This window comes from Ursus americanus, chromosome 3, assembly GCF_024610735.1.
Source record: "Ursus americanus isolate L20-20 chromosome 3, mUrsAme1.1.p, whole genome shotgun sequence".
NCBI classification, from domain to species: Eukaryota; Metazoa; Chordata; class Mammalia; order Carnivora; family Ursidae; genus Ursus; species Ursus americanus.
Genome location: NC_142129.1, coordinates 69,697,778 through 69,719,825, shown reverse-complemented (window position 1 = coordinate 69,719,825; position 22,048 = coordinate 69,697,778). Strand labels below are relative to the sequence as shown.

Here is a 22,048-nt window from a genome sequence, read left to right as displayed (position 1 = left end):
AGATATTTAGGAAGTATTTTGTGATTTAAAATGTATGCTCATTATGTATTACAAGTCTTAAATGTGTATTCATATGATCCCCAAGTAGTAGGTTGTAAATGATATTTAACACATCCTATTCAATAAAACAAGAATAATCACATATTCAATATTTTGGAAATTGACTTAGAGTGACTATAAAAATCTTTATTTAGTAGCTCTAAAATCTGTTTGCTATGGTAAATACTACTCAGATGTGAAGAGCAGAAATCTTTAAGAATAAAATACACTTAAATATCATAATTTTATAATACATTATTGATATTTGACTATAAACTAGAAACCACTACATTTGATTCATGTTTTAAATGTAAAACATGGTAATATATTTCTAACATACTAAGTACTCTGTGTGTAATTTTACAAATTCTTAACATTGTGAGCCTATTAATACATATGGTAACTGCTTTTTAAAATTTTTGAAATAGTGTTAATGTTATAGGACTAAGTACTAGAAACATTTGAGCTCAGTTTTTTTCTCATGTAGTTGTTTAAAAACAGGGGCACCTGGGTGGCTCAGTCAGTTAAGCATCCAACTCTTGATTTTGGCTCAGGTCATGATCTCAGGGGCCCCACATCAGGCTATGTGCTGGGTGTGGAGCCTGCCTAAGATTCTCTCTCTCCCTTTCCCTCTGCCTCCCCATCCCCCACTTTCCCATGCTCACTCATGTGCTCTCTTTCTTTTAAAATAAAAATAACAGATAAACAGGTGCTGACAGCCAAAGTTCAGAACACTAAGGCAGAAACAGTGCTTCTCTGTAATTTCATGGAGCTGGTAACAGTGATCACTGTTTTTTGAGAGCTTTGGCCTGAGTGTGTAATTGATGTCATCTTTAAAAATTGTGTAAGAATATAGTCATGCCAATAACAGCATTTTAATGAGGCTGTACTTATGAGTAATTATGGGTAATGCCTCTGTATTCTAAGGTTTTAAAAATAAATTGAATATTCATATAGAGTCCTATAGATGTTTCATAGACGGACAGAAATATAAAGCTTTTAGTTAAAACATGGGTTATAATAATTTCATTTTGTTGTGCCACTATGATTTTGTTAATTGATGCCATTATATTAAGCATCTATTAGTTCCGCATAGTGTATAGCAGGAGTCCACAATCAATAAATGTTAAATATAAAAAATACCAAGGTTTTCATAGAGTGCAATTACAGAAAATTCTTCAGAAAATACAAAAAGAGCCTTTGTGTCATTAACTTTATATCTCTGTGTGATAGAATACAGATCTGATATGAAGTGGTTTATATTTTCAAAAGAAGCATTTTTTGTTTAATAAAATTGGAATACATCTGTTATGTAAAGTTGTATGTAGCTAATCTATTTGTATACTGACTTTTTCCACCTACTAATGTTAGCATGCACTAGAAATATTAAGTGGCTACAGTTCAACAGTATGTCTTTACTTTTATTTGAAAATCTTTTTTTTTTCCTTAAAGCTTTAGTGGGGAATGATATTGGCCTTCCCAACACTTCTGTTGTCTTCCTTCATGTATGCTTTCCCTCCTTTTTTAGCTTGAACATGCAAAAGTTACACAGACAGAGTTGATGCGGGAGTCATTTCGACAGAAACAAGAAGTGACTGAGTCCCTTAAGTGCCAAGAAGAATTACGAGAGCGCCTTCATGAGGAGTCCAGGGCCAGAGAACAGCTGGCTGTGGAGCTCAGTAAGGCTGAGGGTAAGCAACTTGCCATTGGCAACTGAGCGTGGAAAAATTTCAAGTCTAAAACTAGAAATTTGGGATGCAAGCCAGATTTGAACATTACCAATCTACTCTAATTTAGAGTGACCACTGAAATGTAGTTGCAGTTTGTCTTCGGAATTTCTCCGGGCAATTTTTTTTTTTAAAGATTTTATTTATTTATTTGACAGAGAGAGACAGCCAGCGAGAGAGGGAACACAAGCAGGGGGAGTGGGAGAGGAAGAAGCAGGCTCCTAGTGGAGGAGCCTGATGTGGGGCTCGATCCCAGAATGCCGGGATCACGCCCTGAGCCGAAGGCAGACGCTTAATGACTGTGCCACCCAGGCACCCCTCTCCAGGCAATTTTAAGAACCGTATATACTTTTAATTGTTAGAAAGTATTTAATAGACGGGTGCCTCGGTGGCTCAGTCAGTTAAGCGTCTGCCTTCAGCTCAGGTCATGATCCTAGGATTGTGGGATCCAGTCCTGCATGGGCTCTCTGTTCAGCAGGGAGTCTCCTTCTCCCTCTCCCTCTGTCTGCTGCTCTGCCTACTTGTGCTCTCTGTCAAATAAATAAATAAAATCTTGAAAAAAAAAATTTAATAGAATTACAGAAAGCATTGAAATTTTTGGAAAATACAGAAATAGATTTTGGTGATTTGTTACCGTAATCCCACCATCCTAAAGCAAGTCTTATAATTTAGCGATGAAAAGACTGAAGCTAAGAAATGTTAATAAATTGTTCAAGGCCACCATTAAATGGTAATGCCAGGCTTTATGCCTCTAAAGCCTCATGCTGTTTATATTCTGCCACACTGTTGTGGGTGTTGGCCTTCTAGTATCACTTAAAATATCAGCTTTCTCTAGTACATTTAAAACGTGATTTGGTTTACAAGCATCTGATTTATATTAAGCTTTCCAGGAACCTATTTATATCTGTGTAATAAAGTGAGTTACACCTCCATGATGTAATACATTAACATAGCAAAATAATAGAAAGTTCAAAGGAACTTCATATTTAGGCATGAAGGTTAACAAGAAAGAAGTTGCATTGAACGTACCATAATTGCTACTGTCATCACCACCAGATTCATTCAAAACATTTAATATGTTGGAATGAAGTTTTGTTAACAGTATACCTTTTATTATTTATATAATGCCAAATGGTAAGATTTGAAATAAGTTATAACCCCATTCCCTGTCAATTTTATCTTATAGGTGTCATTGATGGCTATGCAGATGAAAAAACTCTTTTTGAAAGGCAAATTCAGGAAAAAACTGATATGATAGATCGTCTTGAGCAGGAATTGTTATGTGCAGGTAATAGATTACAAGAATTGGAAGCAGAGCAACAGCAAATCCAGGAAGAAAGAGAATTACTGTCCAGACAGAAAGAAGCTATGAAAGCAGAGGCAGGCCCCGTTGAACAGCGTATGTATTTTTAGATCTTGTATATGAAACATTCCTTAAACGTTCAAGGTGGCTCTTTTCCCTTTCCATGGCTTTTATTCATGTATTTTATATGGGGATTGAATAGAATTGAAAGAAAATCTCCCTCTTTGGTAAATGTTTTATTAGCTAACCATGTTGAGTCAGGGGTGTTTTGTTTTTTCTTTCTTTTTTCCTTTGGCAGATTTTAACTGGAAAAGATAATCCTTTATTCTTGAACTTCTCCCTTAAAAGAAAGCTACATATAATGAAGCAGGATATTTTTTAAACCATGTAAGATTAAGTACTTTTAATAGAAAGGCAGCAAAAATGTGTACTTGCAATAAATAACAAAGAGCACTGATCCCGCACTCCTAGCAAGCAGGTAGGGGTGAATTTCAGTTGCAAGAGAATAGACTGAAAAGGTCGGTGACTGTTAGAAGCAGGCAGACATCTGGTTTAATCTGTGTAGGAGTTCAAAGAATATACAATTTATAAGTAACTTCTAATCTTTTCTTAAATGAGAAATTAGGTGTGATATCTTAGGTTTTTTGGTAGTAAAAAATGTCAGTCATTTTAACAGTGGAACTTTAAATCCTTTTAATCATATCCTCTCACTTTTGTAGTACACATGCAGTTAGAATTATAAATGTGTAGTTTCACTAGTTGAATTTTACCAATTTAGAAATACAGCTTACAATTTTGTAATATGGTGAGGTGGTTTATGGTGCTCAAATTTGTCTCACAGGTTTAGAGTTAGACTTTTTAATGTGCAAAGTATATATATCATACATGTAAAATATACAAGAAATACTGGGACATCAAAATGTTACCAGTGGTTTCAACTTTTACTTCTAATTCTTTTTGTGTGTACGTATTACCCTATTTTAGGAAATAGACATGTAAATTATATCTTTGTTCTGTATGTGTGTGTTTTCTTTCTATTCTTATAGGACTAGTAGATGCTGCAGTCGATGCAGCACCTGGAGCAGGTGTGTTTATACAGTTGCATGGCCAGTCTTTGGGTGGTAAACTTACAACTCCAAAAATTGGGTGACCCTTGGATTTTCAATCACATATCTTTACTTTTCCAACTAATGTAACTCTAATTTTGCTGTTGTGTTTCATACTTACAGTTTTTCTCTTTAATAAAAAACTTTACTTACAATAGAATACATATTTATATCTGAAATTAACAACTGAGATTCCTAGTGATCATCATCTTATATCTGTTTTTCCATAGAGCTTAAGATCATTTCAGTTTTTTACAGGAACAAATACATTAAACTCTTGCAGCCTATAGCTTTTCAAAATGCTCTTTCTAAATCAGGAAATATAAGATGATGGTAACAATAGGATCAATGAACTTTAGTAAAGAGACTTTCTGGTTCATTTACTTTTATATTAACGTCTAAATCAGTGTTGTTTTAAAAGGAAAGCTATTTTCTATAGATTCCTAGTCCTGAGTACATTGTTGGCAGACTGGTTAGTGTAAAGACTCTCGGGTTATGTTCCTTTATTTTTTCATTAGAGCATTGTTTTACTTTGCTATTCATACTTAATAAATGTATTATTAATATTAATAATAATAATAGCTAACACTTACATAGTGCTTACCATACTCTAGGCACTATTCTTTATGTTTATTAACTCATTCGATCCACAATAACTGTTAGAGATCAGTACTATTTCCTATCCCCAGTTTACATATAAGGAAATTGGAGGACATCATATTAAGTTTCACATAGAAGATAAGTCGCAGAGCTAGGATTTGAATACACAGTCTCTGCTCTTAAGCACTACACCATACTGCCTCTCATGCTTGTCATTTTTTCTTGATACATATATGTATGAGCATGCAAGACTAACTCAGGAATATGGATCTAATAAGGGGAAAGACTAACAGGAAATTCTGGTTGTAGTTGTATTTTTTTTTTTCTGTAACTCTTACTTGTCTTGGTTAAAAATTTACAGTATTTGATCTTCATGTGTATTGTGTATGCATATAAAAGTGACTTTATTGGTTTGATTTTTGCCTGAGGTGAGTTATTTCTGTGCTTAAATTTAATTAGACTTTGTTCTTTTCCTTATAGTGAAAGTGGATTTTTTTTTTTTTTTTGTCAGTTGCTATGGCATTTTCACAAAGTATTGTTTTTAGTGACAGGATGATTCTTTTTGTTAACACAATATAAGTTTTTGATACTAGCTTGCTTGCTTATATAGGAATATGATATTTTGATATTTTCACAGGAACATTTTCCTTTTTTACATGAGTTTGAAATAAAATTCAGATCTATTTCATGAAGGTAAAATTTGAGCATAGTTATGGGTGATACCACTATTATTAATTATGATTTAACTTAGAATATTTTTATATTTATAAACAGAATTACTACAGGAGACAGAAAAACTAATGAAGGAAAAACTAGAAGTACAGTGCCAAGCTGAAAAAGTGCGTGATGACCTTCAGAAACAAGTGAAAGCTCTAGAAATAGATGTTGAGGAACAAGTCAGTAGGTTTATAGAGCTGGAACAAGAAAAAAATGCTGAGCTTATGGATTTACGACAGCAAAACCAAGCACTGGAAAAGCAATTAGAAAAAATGAGAAAATTTTTAGATGTGAGTATTCTCAACTTGAATATTGATTTTTCTCAGTGGAATGCTTACTTGCTGTTACTCTAGGTTGTGACTTTTAAATTCTGAAGAGACTCTTGAATTCTAGCATTTTTATCTATATGTGTTTTCTACCAGTTAACTGAAAACTATTCCAAAAAAAAATTCTAATTTTATTGTTCACCTATCACAGTTAAAGCGGTATAAGCAGATTACAAATAAATCCTACCAGTTAGCCTTTCCAAATTCAGAGTTAAGAAGCTTGTCCAAGTCTTTCCTTTAACCAACTGCCAAAGCAGGGTGAGGATCCTAAGAGCTAACTAGCCAACACTGTTTGACCCACAAAAGATACACATGGTAACAATGTGCTTTGGGAGACGGGACTGGGACGGTTGTTATGCTGTCATTACTCTCTTCCAAAATGATATTAAGTCTCTAATTCCACATGGATTTTCTTCTTTGGTGTATCATTTAAGGCCTCTTCATAGATCAGGGAATCAGATTCTGACACATTTTATAATTTTAGATATGAAACCTAGATTAGGATGAAAGAAATTGTTCTAAATAATCTGTTGTGCTTATTTTTTTTAATGACTAAATTAACAATGAAATTCCTCTTTTGTTCCAAAAAAGTAAACTCATTTTTGGGACAATATTTTTATTTCAGTCTGTATTTAACATTACTTAAATTTTTAAAAATGTTGTGCTTCAAATAATGTTTAAATGTGTAAATTTTTGTCAAAGAGCCCAAATAGGCTAGGTACCATACAAGAGGTGTTACCTTTTTAAACCTTTTGGTTTGGGGTATTCTATGGTCATCAGTTGTCTGTCTTCAAATAAAGCTATACATATAATTAAAGGGAAAGTCGCAGAAATAATAGCTTCAATATATGTTTCATCTGTTACTACTATTGTTATTTAAACTTCAGGAGCAAGCCATTGATAGGGAACATGAGAGAGATGTATTCCAACAGGAAATACAGAAACTAGAACAACAACTGAAGGTTGTACCTCGATTCCAGCCTATCAGTGAACATCAAACTAGAGAGGTAAGAATTTTACTGATGTTGTCTGCCTTACAATAATTTGTATATTATGTGTGATATAAGACATGTATTGTGAAGAACTTAAAGGAAATTCTATTATGTATAAATCTTCAAAATCAGAAAGTTAAATATTACTTCAGTGTGGAAGGTTCTTGAAACTCTAAAAATTGTTTGCATTGAAATTTATCTTCTAGTGTTACCCAATTAAATAAACTTCTCTGCTTATTTTTCTATTCCCATTCCCATTCCCAACAAAACTGATGAAAAGAATTGTCTGTATTCAGTTTTTACTTCCCCATCTTGCATTCTTATCTCAGTCCCCTACAGTGAAGTTCCAACCCCTCTGTCTCAGTGGGACTTCATATCCTTTTTTTCATTGAAATGATTCCCATGAAGGTTACCAGCCTTACGGCTATGTCCAGTAATCATCTCTCTGTCTTCATCATACACAGTGATTCAGAGGCTTTTCATTATAGCCGTCTTCCTTAAACACTTTGTCTTCTGTGACATACCTACTTCATCGGTCTCTTTCTCTAATCTTTGTTTCTCAACCCAAATAAATGATGGAGTACCCTAAGACTTAGTCTTGGGCCCCCTTCTTTCCTATTAATATTCTCTTTGCAGCAGTTACATGTAAAGAACTGTGCATTTATACCTCCAGCCCTGACATCACTTTCAAACTCTGGACTTGAATATTCAGATGCTCACTATATCTCCATTTAGATATCACAAAATTAACATGGTCAAAAGAGAGCTCTTGATTCCTGACTAGCCCCTACCAGAGAAGGACAAGAATAAAACATGTTCCTTCTTCATTTCAGTAAATGTTATACCACCTTCACCTTCCTCATTGCTAAGACGTAGCATTCATCCTTAATTCCACTCTTTTTCCCAGCCCTTATTTCCAACCCATTAGTGAGTCAGATTGCACTACATCTTAAATCTTCCTGTTCTGTCCATTTTTATTCATCTCCTTAAATCCTAGCTGTCACTGTTGGGCTGGATAATTTTGGTAGCCTCATTACCACTCTCCCTGCTCCTACTTTTTTATCCCAATTGTCCATTTCCTCATATAGAAACATAGAACTCCAAATTAACCAAATGAATGCTACATGAATCAGGGAAGATTTCTTGTATAAATTGCTAACGATGGCTTGTTATGATAATAAAGAGATCGTGCTTGCCATTAATCCATCCTAGTTTGAATCATGGCTCTGCCATTTACAGGTGTATGACAATGGCTAAGTCACTTTTTAAAACTTTCTAAAATTTGTTTACTCCTAAAATAGAAATTTGTTTACTCCTAAAATAGGAATTGTAATAGAACCCACCTCATAGGAGTATTGGCCTACTACATAGACATAAAATTGTTTTCAGAAATAATAATAGTTAAATTTTTTTTAAAAATCTTATAGTATTTAATTTCTATACAACTTACTAAATTTCATTTCTCTTCAAAGAATTGCAAAGAAGCATAAAATGTCTATAAACTCATAGTAAAATGTTATCTACATTCTCATTGAAGTAATCTGATATAGAATAGCCTTATCTACTAGAGCAGTAGAAAAGTTATCAATCCCTACAGAGTTTGTAGTTACTGCTCTTATTCCTAACAATTTTCAGCTTTTGAAAAATAACTGTGTTTGTTGAAACCCAAAAGAGTATTTAAGCTCTAGAACTCCCTGTCATTTCCTATTATTTGGTTTCTTACATTTGAAAACTGTGACCTGCCTCATCATGAAACTTTAAGAAACTAACAAGGATGTGTTTATTTGATTTTCTCCTGGAACACTGTGATCTATTTGTTCTGTCCTTACCTTGCCAAATCTGATTCCCCAGATTCTGATTTTCTCAAGATCAAAACAATCTAAATGTAACAGTATATTGTATTATTTTGCTGCTTTGTTGTCTTTCTTCCTTGACTGTACTTCCAAATCTTAGTCCACCCATTACTATCAAAGTTTCTCCTCAGTGGCTTTGTTACTGTCATCCTTGAACATGTAATTATAGGTAAGTTTGAATTTGTCTTAAGGTTTTGTGGAATAAGTATCAATTTTAGATCATTTACTTAAAATATCTCATTGAAATAAGCCAGAATTCCTTTTTTTCTTACCATCATCAGGAGAAAGTTTTCTCTCCTCACTTGATGAGAATGAATTTCATAAGCTATCTTATTAATGCTTCCTGAATTCTTCTGTCACAGAGCCATTCTCTTGAATAGACCCCGACTATCAGAATTACTTAGGGAAGCTGTCAGGGTGCACAGGTCCTTCTCACCACTCCACATTCTCTCTGTTCTGCGCTGCTGAAAAAGCTTTCTAAGTGACCGTATAAAAGCTCTCCCATCTCTGTGGTGTTTAGAACCATTGTATTATTGTATGTATCAATTATAACCATTTGTAGAAAGAAAAGTAGAATTCATGAAAGATTTTTTAAGGCTATCTTATCTCACATACTAGTGTTAAGTCAATACTGTACAAACTTGTCATTTTTATTTGGTTTTAGTTTAGTTGTACCATTAGAGCTTATACTTCAACATTTTCAAAAATGTAATTTTTTTTTCTCCTCCTAGCTGGAGAAAGTCTTCGTCTTAAGAGAAAGAACTTTCTATAAAGGGTTGATGAGAATAGTATTATTTCTGTTTTGTTAGTACTGCTTTGTTTTGTCAACTTCGAAAATGTCACCATAGTTGGAGACGATCATTGCTATCCTTGTCAAAAATGAAATTAGCATAGCATCTGAAAATACTTTTTGAAATGAGGCTAGATAGGTTATTAGCTTGTTGAAATTTTTTAAAATTACAGTTTTTGCTTATTATATTTCCAGGTTGAACAGTTAACAAATCATCTGAAAGAAAAAACAGACAAGTGCAGTGAGCTTTTGCTGTCTAAAGAGCAGCTTCAGAGGGATATCCAGGAACGGAACGAAGAAATTGAGAAATTGGAGTTCAGAGTAAGGGAACTGGAACAAGCCTTACTCGTTAGTGCAGACACTTTTCAAAAGGTGTGGCATTCTCTTTAGGCTAATGTTATCAAGTGTTTTAATGCAGATTACTCTTAGTTACATGAACATCAGTTCCTTTAAATTAAAAATTGCTATTGACTTTTTGTTGATATTATTACAAAATATAAATATATCTTTATGTCTTCAATGACATCATAACTGTATCTGTTTATTCTTATCGCCAGATGTTACTTGCATGCCTTAGTCCAGAGAAAGGAAGATTAGCTAAACCAGAAGAATTAATGATCCTTTTAACAGTCAGTAAGGTTGTGATTGTAAAATAATAGCCAAGTGAAAAAGCTGTGGATACTAGTTGAGGCTGATGCTTTACCCCAGACTAAGAAGGAATGAAGGCTATTCCCATTATACTGCAGAAAGCAAGAATGAATCAAAGAAGAAGAGCAGGATAAGGAAGGTTAGGAAGGTAGCAGTTCAGGGGATAGGGTCTGTTTTATCTGAGGAATGAATTTTAAGAATGTCAAGCATTCCTGTTTGAATTTATATAAAATTGCATTCAGAACTGAGTATCAATAGCTTTGATTATTCACTCATGTAGATTGTCAACTGCTAATTGGAGAAATGAAAGTGCTACTTCTCTAATTAAAATGAATTATCAGGATTTAATGTCTGAAATTTTGAAAAAATTCTTATATATTTAAAGGTAGAAGATCAAAAACAGTGTGGAGCTATAGAAGCTAAAGCAGAATTGTCCCTAGAAGTACAGTTGCAGGCTGAGCGAGATGCCATAGACCGAAAGGAAAAAGAGGTAAGGGATTTACTTTTAATGACAAAATGTGATTTGTAATATTTTAAATAAGTCACCTTGAGAATATCATTTGCATAGATTGAAGTTTATAGTCTAAAACGAAAGTTTAGATGATTTCTTAGCTCATTGCTTAAATTGACCTTGAAGACAATAAAGATTTGAACAAATATGCTGGAATGAGGAAGAGTGTTCCAGATAGAGGGGACAAATGTAAAGGCCTTGACGCAGGAAGAATTTTAAAGGTAAAAAGAAAGTAAATATGAATTGCGTGAAGAGGAGAGTGGAGTGAGAGTTGTGTTAGGACAAAAGGCAGCATCTCTCTTTTTTTTCTTACCATGGGCCTTGAAGTATTGCTACTTTGCTGTAGGGTTTAGTTTTATTTTTTTAAGTTATGTTGCTCTCGGAGGTTATAGTGCTATTTTACAATATACTAAACATGTTCTTCAAAAGATTAACAATAGGGTAATTATATAAAGTTTTCCTGTGTTTTTCTACTCCCTCCTTTCTCAAAAAAAAGGAAAATCCACTTTTAATACAGTAATTTCCAATTTCAGTTTAAATTAAACTTATTTAAATCTTGGTCTACTATTAGTTTTTCTTTTTCTTTTCTTTTTTTTTTTAAGATTTTATTTATTTATTTGACAGAGAGAGACAGCCAGCGAGAGAGGGAACACAAGCAGGGGGAGTGGGAGAGGAAGAAGCAGGCTCCCAGCGGAGGAGCCTGATGTGGGACTCGATCCCAGAACGCTGGGATCACGCCCTGAGCCAAAGGCAGACGCTTAACGACTGCGCCACCCAGGCGCCCCTACTATTAGTTTTTCTAAGACATATTGTACTCTGCATTACCTAGCTGTATTGTATCATTTAAAATACTTAAGGTTTTTTAAATTACATTTTTATTTCCATATAATTTTCTCAGGATAGTTTATATATTTTAACAAATATTGAACTTAAAGAGTTAATGAATGTTAATAGGTGCTTTGGAAAATATAAGAATGATTTAGACATCAGCTAAAATCCAGCTCAGAAAACTTGTGGTTCAGAAAAAAGCCCTCTATATAAATGAGGAATAGAAGTGATCATCTCCATGAGAGCGTTTATTTTCTCGCTATCACATTATACTGACTAATGGTTTATCTAAAAGGTTCTTGATTGTTTTGTTTTTTTGGTTTTTCTGCAACAAGCAGGGAACACTTGCTTATCTGTGACCACTTTTATGTGTTTTGAAAAGAATTAACATTTAAAGTACCTTATAGTAATAATCAGAGAATTTGTCTGCTCTCTAAAAAGATAGATTTTCAAAACTGGACCCCAAAACAATGATAGTTGATTATGGATAGTTGATTAACTTTACTAACTTTATATTTTAATTATCTTCTGAATTTAATAAAACATTACTGAAGTAAGTATCCAGTAGCTATCCACCTTTCACTCAGAATCATAGTTGTTCAGAAATACAGAGAGACCAGTCAGCCAGCTTCTGTCAACCAATTCCTAGTGTTTATAGATAAAATAGAGCCAGACGCGTTGAGTGAGTAAAGGGTTAAAATGATAGCTTATCCTAGTCTACCTAGTTTTTAATAACAGTGACAGGTACTCTGTCAGAACCCACTCATCTGTAACTGAAGACTGAAGGAGAGGAACATAGAATTAAAACATATTCTCTTTTAATGAATAACTTCTTAAGCATTCTCTCCTGCACTAGGCAAATGTTTTCAGATATCTGATAGAATATAAACGTAAGATGTCTATATGTATCATTATATTTTGAGATACTTTCTACTATCATAGCTTTAATCTGTGTAAAACTTTTTTTGGGGGGCGCCTGGGTGGCTCAGTCATTAAGTGTCTGCCCTCGGCTCAGGGCGTGATCCTGGCATTATGGGATCGAGCCCCACATCAGGCTCCTCTGCTGGGAGCCTGCTGCTTCCTCTCCCACTCTCCCTGCTTGTGTTCCCTGTCTCTCTGGCTGTCTCTCTCTCTGCCAAATAAATAAATAAAATCTTAAAAAAAAACAAAAAAAAACCTTTTAAGTTTATTGTATGTTTGGAAATGCAGAATGAATAGAGAAGAAACTTTAAAGGTAGGAGTTTTAGGATGATAAGGGGAATAATGTGGGGGAAAATAGAAGGAAGAATTTCTTTAAGAAAAAGATGCCTTCAATAGGTTTTACCTCTCTATAGACCTAATGAGATCTAGCTTATAGATGGCAGTGATAAGTGGTAGTAGTTAACTTTGTGGAGGTCTGTGCGAGAAAGTGGTAATTTAAAAGCCTTATGTAATTAATCCTTACACTCTCCCTGAGGATAGGCTCTAGTGTTACCTCCATTTTAAAGATGAGTAAACTGAGACTTAAGAGAGGTTAAATAACTTGTTCATGGTCACACAGTAAGTGTTTGAGCAAGCATTCCTCCTAGATTTCTCTGATTCTGGAGTCCTGTGATGCTGTACTGCCAAAGAATTGGGGAATATTTTGCCTTGTTGGTGAGAAGTATTAAAGACTGTCACTCAGCATTTATTGAGACCTTAACACATGTTGATTACCACTATCCAGTTGTAAAACCAGCAGCAGATTTCAGAGATCTAATGTCTAAGAAGACATATACACATTTGAAAGAGATAAAAAAGATTTTAAAAGAAAACACAAATGGTTGTAAATTAATATAGTCCAAACAGTCTAGATAACGCTTGGTAACTAAATTAAACAAGATTAAAACAAATAGCCACAGTTCTTTTTTTTGATTGTTATAGACTTAGTAATAGAATAGCCTGGGACTGAAACTGGAGTCTGGCTGAATAGGAAGAAAGAATCCTACAATGTCATCTTTGGGAATTGAAGTCTCTGTTGTGATGACTCAAATTCAGCTTTTTTTAACAAAATGTTAGTGCTTGAGGCCAGTGCTTCTCAGACTTGAATGTGCACATGAATCCCCTGGGGATCTTGTTAAAAAGAAGATTTGGATTCAGTAGGTCTGGCATGGGTCTTCGGAATCTGTGCATCTAACATGTTCCCAGGTGATGCCAATTCTCCTGCTCTAGGGACCACACTTTGAGTAGCAAGACTTTAGATCAGATTTAGAATTTGACCATTAACTCGAAAAAACAGACTCTTAAATACACAGAACAAACTGGTGGTTGCCAGAAGGGAGGTGGGTTGTGGGGGGAGGGTGAAATAGGTGAAGAGGATGAAGAGGTACCCCCAAAACAAATAACATTTGAGGTAGAGCATCAATTTTGAACCCGTCTGCGTATGTATCAAAGTAATACCTTTCATCAAGAGTAGCTGTGAAAGATAGGGATAGGTATAAATACTAATGTATTAGATAACTTTGAAGAAGATAAAATCACCGCAGTTTCAGCAAACCAACCTGACAATTATATATGAACAACTTATTAAATGTATTTAAGGTGTGTCTACTGAGTTTAATACCAGTGTACAGAAAATAAGTATAATTTTCAGACATTAGTTATTATAAGCAGGATAAATGATAGTTAAGAATGTGAAGCTCCAGGGGCGCCTGGGTGGCTCAGTCAGTTAAGCATCTGGCTCTTGATTTTGGCTCAGGTCACGATTTCAGGGTCACGGATCGAGCCCCACGTTGACAGGCTCCTCATTCAGCTGGGATACTGCTGGAGATTCTTTCTCTCCCTCTGCCCTTCCCTGCCGCTTGCTTGCTCACTCTTTCTCAAATAAAATCTTTAAAAAAAAAAAAAAAAAAAGGAGAAGAAGAATGTAAGGCTCCAAAGGTAAACTCCTCACCACATACTAGCCTTGTGACCTCAGGACAAGGTACTTTGCTCTCAGTGACTCCCTCCTCATCTCCAAAATGGGGATAATCCAAGTAAACATCTCATAAGGTTGTTACAGAGTTTTAAGAAAATAATACATATAAAGCACCTTATGTAATACCTAGCAATAAATTGTCTATAAATGATGGCTACTATTACTAGTATCAATACTATTTTTGTTAAGGGGCTTTGCCTTGCTAGTGCTAAGATACGATTCTAATTACATGTCTGAGTGTAAGCAGCATATGGTTCCTTTCAAGTTCTAAGGTAATAAATGATTTATAGGCTGCCCTCTGAGCCAGCTGCCACTGAATAATGTTGCTCCTGCATTTTAGGTTGCTTTTAATGCAGCAATTTTGATCATCAGATAAATACACATTGGGAAATATATTCATTAAATATTTATTGAGTAGCTACAAAGCATTGAGGTAAATGACTATTCCTTAATCAAACCCACTTTTAAAATATAACTATAACTAGCTCTTGAAACTCTTCATTAGTTTCAGTCTCAATATAACCATTACAGAGTAGTTGCTTTATAATTAACAGTAATCTGTGCTCAGAAAAGCACTAAATTTCTGTTGTCCTACACATAGGAGCTAATTTTATCCTAAAATGGTATTAATAACTTGCCATTTAAGTTTCTATATTTCAGACCTAAGGATTTCACAGTCTTAGTGTCTACCTCTCCTTTCTTCTACTTAAGGCACATGCAGCCAAACCTTTCATTAGGTTAAGTATTAGTATGAACTAATTTGAGCTAGTCTCACTTTGTAGCTAAAACAACTGACTTAATTCTACAGCTTTTTTGAACCTTTTGATAGCAAATTTAACATGAAATAAACTTAAAATATGGACTCTTTCCCTTCCTCCCATGACTTTTTTCTGCTTTGTCAGAGAATATTTTAGGTAAGAAATGGCTCCTTGAGTCCTTCCTCTGAAGGTGTTCTCTTTGCTTTGAGTAGAATGATTTAAGGGTGATCAGTTTGAAAATGCCTAGAAGCCACACACAGTTATACCTGGCTTAGAGAAACCCTTTTATTCGTGTGGTTCGTATGTCTTAAGTATATATGTTTTATACAGCTATTACAGCACTTTTCATTCTCCCTTGACAAACATTGGTATAAACAGGTATTTTTTTCTCTTTTCCTTTTGATAATTTTGGTATCAAAGATTACAAACTTAGAAGAACAGTTAGAGCAGTTTAGAGAGGAACTGGAAAATAAGAATGAAGAAGTTCAGCAACTACATATGCAATTAGAAATACAGAAAAAGGAATCTACTACGCGCCTCCAAGAACTTGAACAAGAAAACAAATTATTTAAGGTAATTAATTAAGAAAAACTTTGCCTATAAATAATTCATAATTTTTGTCTTGTCTTAGTATCAAGTATTTGCTGAGTCTAGCTGCTAAATAATACTTAAGAGGAACATTAACTGCAAATGGGTTTGCTTGGAACTTACTTTCAACCCAACATAAACATTTGAATTCACCATGAATGAAAAATTTTTGAGAACTTTTATCAAAATATTTTAAGAATTATTGACTTACAATTACTGTATGATAGCCGATTTTGTTTATTTGTACATTTTGGGCACTTTATCTTTTGTAACACTTAATTGAAAAAATATTCAGAAAATTACATGTAATGATCTATCCAACTGGATGGTTATTTTTGTCCCTAGGATGAAATGGAGAAACTGGGATTTGCCATAAAGGAATCTGATGCTATCTCTACTCAGGACCAAGATGGGTTGTTTGCAAAATTTGCTCAAATAATGCAGGAAAAAGAAATAGAAATTGACCGATTAAATGAGCAAATTACAAAACTTCAGCATCAACTTGAAATTACAACAGATAATAAGGTACACTAGTTTAAAATTATTACATGAAATTAAGCTAGAATTTTAAAGGGCAAATGGCTATTTTTCAGCTTCTCTTTGAGTATAAAAAATAAACCTTAATTCTCTTCTACCCATTAATTTTAATTTATTAATACATATTGACTTGGGGCACCTGGATGGCTCAGTTGGTTAAATGTCTGCCTTCCGCTCAGGTCACGATCCCAGCATCCCTGGGATCGAATCCTGCTGCTTTTCCCTCTCCCTGCTCTTGCATTCTCGTGCACGCTCACCTGCGTGCACTCTCTCTCTCTCTCTCTTTCCTTCTCAAATAAATAAAATCTTAAAAAAAACAAGACACATTGGCTTAACAAGCTATGTATATTTTTTATTCCCTCTTAATATTGTCAGAGATTTTTTTTTAATGTTTTTTTATTATGTTAGTCACCATACAGTACATCCCTGGTTTCTGATGTAAAGTTCGATGATTCATTAGTTGCGTATAACACCCAGTGCACCATGCAATACGTGCCCTCCTTAATACCCATCACCAGCCTATCCCATTCCCCCACCCCCCTCCCCTCTGAAGCCCTCAGTTTGTTTCTCAGAGATTTTTTATGTTTTCCAGAGAGTCTCTGGTGACTCAGATTTCATCATATCTATTCTAACCAAATCTATTAAAAATTCTTCTATTTGATATGAATTAAATAAGATAGTCTGTTGTAGACTGTTTTTATTTTAATACTTCATTCTTTTCAATTAGAATGTACTGATATTTACTATTTTACTTATAGGAAATCAGCTACTAATGTGTAAATCACTTTATATTTAACAGACCTTTCTGAACAAAGTTAGAAGTAAGGTCCTTGTTTGATATGGGGACTGTTGATTAATATTAAAATTAATCTAACATGTCTGAGAAGTATATTATTTGTGTGAGATCAACACTTTGAGATCCTGCCCTTAAAAATAAAATTCCCAAAATGTAAATACATATTTATTATGTCTGCTATTTGTTTTCATTAACAGGTTATTGAAGAAAAAAATGAACTGATAAGGGATCTTGAAACCCAAATAGAATGTTTGACGAGTGATCAAGAACGTGTGAAGAAAAATAGAGAAGAAGAAATTGAACAGCTCAATGAAGTGATTGAAAAACTTCAACAGGAATTGGCAAATATTGAACAGAAGACATCAGTGGATGCTAACCCTTTCCCAGAAGAAGCAGATAGTTTAAAACATCAGCTGGATATGGTAATAGCTGAAAAACTGGCTTTGGAACAGCAAGTAGAAACCACTAACAAAGAAATGGCTTTTACGAAAAATATACTTGAAGAAACCAATTTAAAAATGAACCAGCTAACACAAGAATTACTCAGCTTAAAGAGAGAACATGAAAATACAGAAAAAATCCAAAGTGTACCAGAGAATAGCGTTAATATGGACATAGATGACCTGAGCAAAACCACATCTGAACGGGAAGTTCACCTTACTGCGAATACCCTTAAACCCCTAGAAAATCAAAATTCTCAAAAATCAAAATTTTCTTTTGAAGAAAATAGAAGTTCCATAAGCAGTTTGGAAACAAAGGTGCTACAACTTGAGGGCACTGTGAGTGCAAAGGAGTTGGAACTCAGCCAGTGTTACAAACAAATAAAGGACATGCAAAAGCAAGGCCAGTCTGAAACAGAAATGCTTAAAAGGAAGATTGTAAACCTACAGAATATACTTGAAGAAAAAGTTGCTGCTGCTCTTGTGAGTCAAGTCCAACTTGAAGCAGTTAAGGAATATGCAAAACTCTGTAAAGATGAGCAAGCACTTTCATCCGAACTTGAAAGAACAAATGTACAGAATTTAAATCCAGTAACAGACAATGAGATGGAGCCAGATGTATTAGCATTAACCTTGAGAATATCAGAATTAGAAAACCAGGTGGTTGAAATGCAGACTAGTTTGATTTTAGAAAAAGAACAGGTAGAAACTGTGAAGAAAAATGCTTTGGAAAAAGAAAAGAAGCTACTAGAACTACAGAAGTTATTGGAGGAGGAGAAAAATCAGAGAGGTAAAGAAGGGAAAAGAAGTCCTGAAGAAGATTTTGAAGTTCCCAAGGTTAGGGTGTTTTTTATTTTGTTTTTACTTAAATGCCTTAAGGAATTCTCTTTTTCTTTGTTCCTTAAGCTGATTACTAATTTACTAAATTAAATATGCTGTTCTTTACATCTAACAATTCATATATAGAGGGGTTTTTTCTTAATTTTTTTTATTATGTTAGTCACCGTACAGTACATCCCTGGTTTTTGATGTAAAGTTCGATGATTCATTAGTTGCGTATAACACTCAGTGCACCATGCAATACGTGCCCTCCTTACTACCCATCACCAGTCTATCCCATTCCCCCACCCCCCTCCCCTCTGAAGCCCTCAGTTTGTTTCTCAGAGTCCATAGTCTCACATGCTTCATTCCCCCTTCTGATTACCCCCCCTTTCTTTATCCCTTTCTTCTCTTACCGATCATCCTAGTTCTTATGTTCCATAGATGAGAGAAACCATATGATAATTGTCTTTCTCTGCTTGACTTATTTCACTTAGCATATAGAGGGTTTTTATAAAAATACTACTTCTCTATACAATCATTATTATCACTAAAATAATGGATACAGACTATTTTGTGGTCTTTGAATCATGTTATTTATTTCACTACCATACTCATTAAGTAGAGCAGTCAGAAGAAAGGTAGAGATGTTAAGTTTAAGCAAATGTCCTTTGGAACTTGAATGGGGTTTTTTCCTGTTCCATCTGACATGCATGTTATTTGATCATTACTTTTAGGTAATGAAAAATATCAAAATATATTAGTATTCTACTGAAGTAACATATCAGTGATAAGTCATTAGGTTTTGCAGATTTTATACCTGAGAATAGATTCTTTTCTTTCTTAGAAATAATTTGTATTTCACCCTTGTAAGTCTACTTATGTAAAGATCTGAAATGGCATTTATTTCATAGCATAGGACAAAGATAGAAGGACTTTAATTTTCAAATTCTCACTTTATATACTTATAATTTTGAGTACTAAATGTTCAGTCTTATCTGAATACTAGGCAATTAACTAACATATCAAGATTCTATAAGTATATAATTTGTTTATATATTTTATACATTTAATAGGCTTTTCTCTCCTAGCTCCCCGAACTATAAATTCCTGTGGTCATATTAAAATATTGACATGACTTTCTATGTATATAAAACTTGTAAGAAATATCTTAGTAAGACTTGGAATTTTTTGAGGAAAGTGATATAAATACGAAAGTGTTCTGAATGGTAACAATATTTTCACTAATAATTTATAAATATTTAGGATATATACTAACATGATGTATCTTTCATTCCTAGAAAATAATTTTTTTTTTTACTGTCTCAAGAATATAAAATGATAGTTCCTAAAAAAGCCTTCCTATTTGTTGAAAGAATGTGAATCATTTCTACACCCTTTTATCTGATAAGCAGTCATTCCAGAAAAAGCTTCATTAGAATGTGTATAAGTGCTTTGACTTTGACTGTATTTTTTGAAAATAATGTGTTTTTAAATGTTTTCCACTACCATTCAGACAGCTACTGAGCCTGTTCATACCGGTGAAGAAAATGGATTTTTTTGTCAACTTGAGGCTCTTAGAGCTGAATCATCAGCTATCAAAGAAGAACTTGCCAATTATAAAGAGAAAGCAGAAAAGCTTCAAGAAGAGCTTTTGGTAAAATAAGTAACATTCCTCCTATTTCACTTACTTTTAAATATCTTAATTTCATTTTAAAGTATATTCTCGTCTATAAACAAAAAGCTAGAAAAAAATCTTTTGTGGCTTTGATGAAAAGTTGTTACAAATTTCTTTACTAGCATGTTCTTGCTTGGTTTTCCTTGAAACTTTTATAGAAAGATGCTTTTAGTCTCTAGTCTGTTAATGAATGAAGAGAAAGACAGATGTTAAAGAGAACTCTATATCCCATGAAAACCTAAAGAGGCTGATAAAATAATTTCACTTCTTTGGTAATCTGTTGACTATTCATATATACAAAATACATATGGAGTCTATGAGTGCTTCTGAAATATTTTTTCCTATTATTCTGAGGAAAATGAACATATTAGCATGAATACTCTCTCCTCTCTACCCTAAATTCTACATTTAATATTTTGAATTGAATGTTCTGTTCTGTCTGTTCATTATGTTTTAGATAAAAGAAACAAATATGACATCTCTCCAGAAAGACTTAAGCCAAGTTAGGAATCAGCTCACAGAAGCAAAAGAGAAATTATCCTCCTTCTTAGAAAAAGAAGATAAGACTGAGGTACAAGAAAACAGAAAAGCCTGCATAGTAGAGCCACTTCCAACTAAAGTGGGTAAAAGTTTGGCATCCCAGACAGAGGGGACTCTCAAGTTCAATAGCAGCTGTCAGACTTCACAAGTTCTTTTTAGAAATGCAGGAGTCCAAATTGATTTACAGAGTGAGTGTTCATCAGAAGAAGTCACTGAAATAATCAGTCAGTTTACTGAAAAAATTGAGCAGATGCAAGAACTCCATGCTGCTGAAATCTTGGATATGGAATCCAGACATATTTCAGAAACTGAAACCTTAAAGAGGGAGCATTATGTTGCCGTTCAGTTACTGACGGAGGAATGTGGTACCTTGAAGGCAGTGATACAGTGTCTGAGATCTAAAGAGGTATTTGGTTTTCATAATACATGTGTTTTCTACATTCTGTGTTTTAACCCCCAACTTCTTTGTTTTTAAAAGAAAAAGAAATTTGGAGTAGTCTCTTATGATAAAACTGCAGTTTTATTTTATTTATTTTATTTTTTTTTATTTTTTAGAGATTTTTTATTATATTATGTTAGTCACCATACAGTACATCCCCAGTTTCCGATGTAAAGTTCGATGATTCATTAGTTGCATATAACACCCAGTTCACCATGCAATACGTGCCCTCCTTACTACCCATCACCGGTCTATCCCATTCCCCCACCCCCCTCCCCTCTGAAGCCCTCAGTTTGTTTCTCAGAGTCCATAGTCTCTCATGTTTCATTCCCCCTTCTGATTACCCCCCCTTTCTTTATCCCTTTCTTCCCCTACCGATCATCCTAGTTCTTATACTCCATAGATGACAGAAATCATATGATAATTGTCTTTCTCTGCTTGACTTATTTCACTTAGCATTATCTCCTCCAGTGCCGTCCATGTTGCAGCAAATGTTGAGAATTCGTTTTTTCTGATAGCTGAGTAATATTCCATTGTATATATGGACCACAACTTCTTAATCCAGTCATCTGTTGAAGGGCATCTCGGCTCCTTCCACGATTTAGCTATTGTGGACAATGCTGCTATGAACATTGGGGTGCATATGGTCCTCCTCTTCACTACATCTCTGTCTTTGGGGTAAACACCCAGTAGTGCAATGGCTGGATCATAGGGTAGCTCAAGTTTTAACTTTTTAAGGGACCTACCTTCACACTGTTTTCCAGAGTGGCTGTATCAACTTGCATTCCCACGAACAATGTAGGAGGGATCCCCTTTCTCCACATCCTCTCCAACAATTGTTGTTTCTTGCCTTGTCTATTTTTGTCATTCTAACTGGCGTAAGGTGGTATCTCAGTGTGGTTTTGATTTGAATTTCGCTGATGGCTAATGATTTTGAACATTTTTTCATGTGTCTGTTAGCCATTTGTATGTCTTCATTGGAAAAGTGTCTGTTCAATTCTTCTGCCCGTTTTTTGATTTGTTTATTTCTTGTGTATTGAGTTTGAGAAGTTCTTTGTAGATCTTGGATACCAGTCCT

General features: G+C 34.2%; 1 protein-coding gene across 11 annotated transcripts in view; it reads left to right on the top strand.

The window, feature by feature from the left end:
* AKAP9 (A-kinase anchoring protein 9) overlaps nt 1-22,048 on the top strand; it is a 198,269-nt gene that overhangs the window by 142,573 nt on the left and 33,648 nt on the right. For 8 of the 11 annotated variants that reach the window (XM_087861089.1, XM_087861093.1, XM_045793290.2 and 5 more), the window contains 12 exons: nt 1,568-1,730; nt 2,953-3,165; nt 4,116-4,154; nt 5,550-5,782; nt 6,706-6,825; nt 9,649-9,825; nt 10,487-10,591; nt 15,554-15,706; nt 16,067-16,246; nt 17,252-18,331; nt 19,830-19,970; nt 20,449-20,937. In XM_087861089.1, the coding sequence (XP_087717215.1) occupies nt 1,568-1,730; nt 2,953-3,165; nt 4,116-4,154; nt 5,550-5,782; nt 6,706-6,825; nt 9,649-9,825; nt 10,487-10,591; nt 15,554-15,706; nt 16,067-16,246; nt 17,252-18,331; nt 19,830-19,970; nt 20,449-20,937 (3,093 nt within the window). The remainder of the gene's footprint in view (nt 1-1,567; nt 1,731-2,952; nt 3,166-4,115; nt 4,155-5,549; nt 5,783-6,705; nt 6,826-9,648; nt 9,826-10,486; nt 10,592-15,553; nt 15,707-16,066; nt 16,247-17,251; nt 18,332-19,829; nt 19,971-20,448; nt 20,938-22,048) is intronic. The other 3 variants (XM_045793284.2, XM_087861090.1, XM_045793292.2) reach the window with 1 other exon arrangement.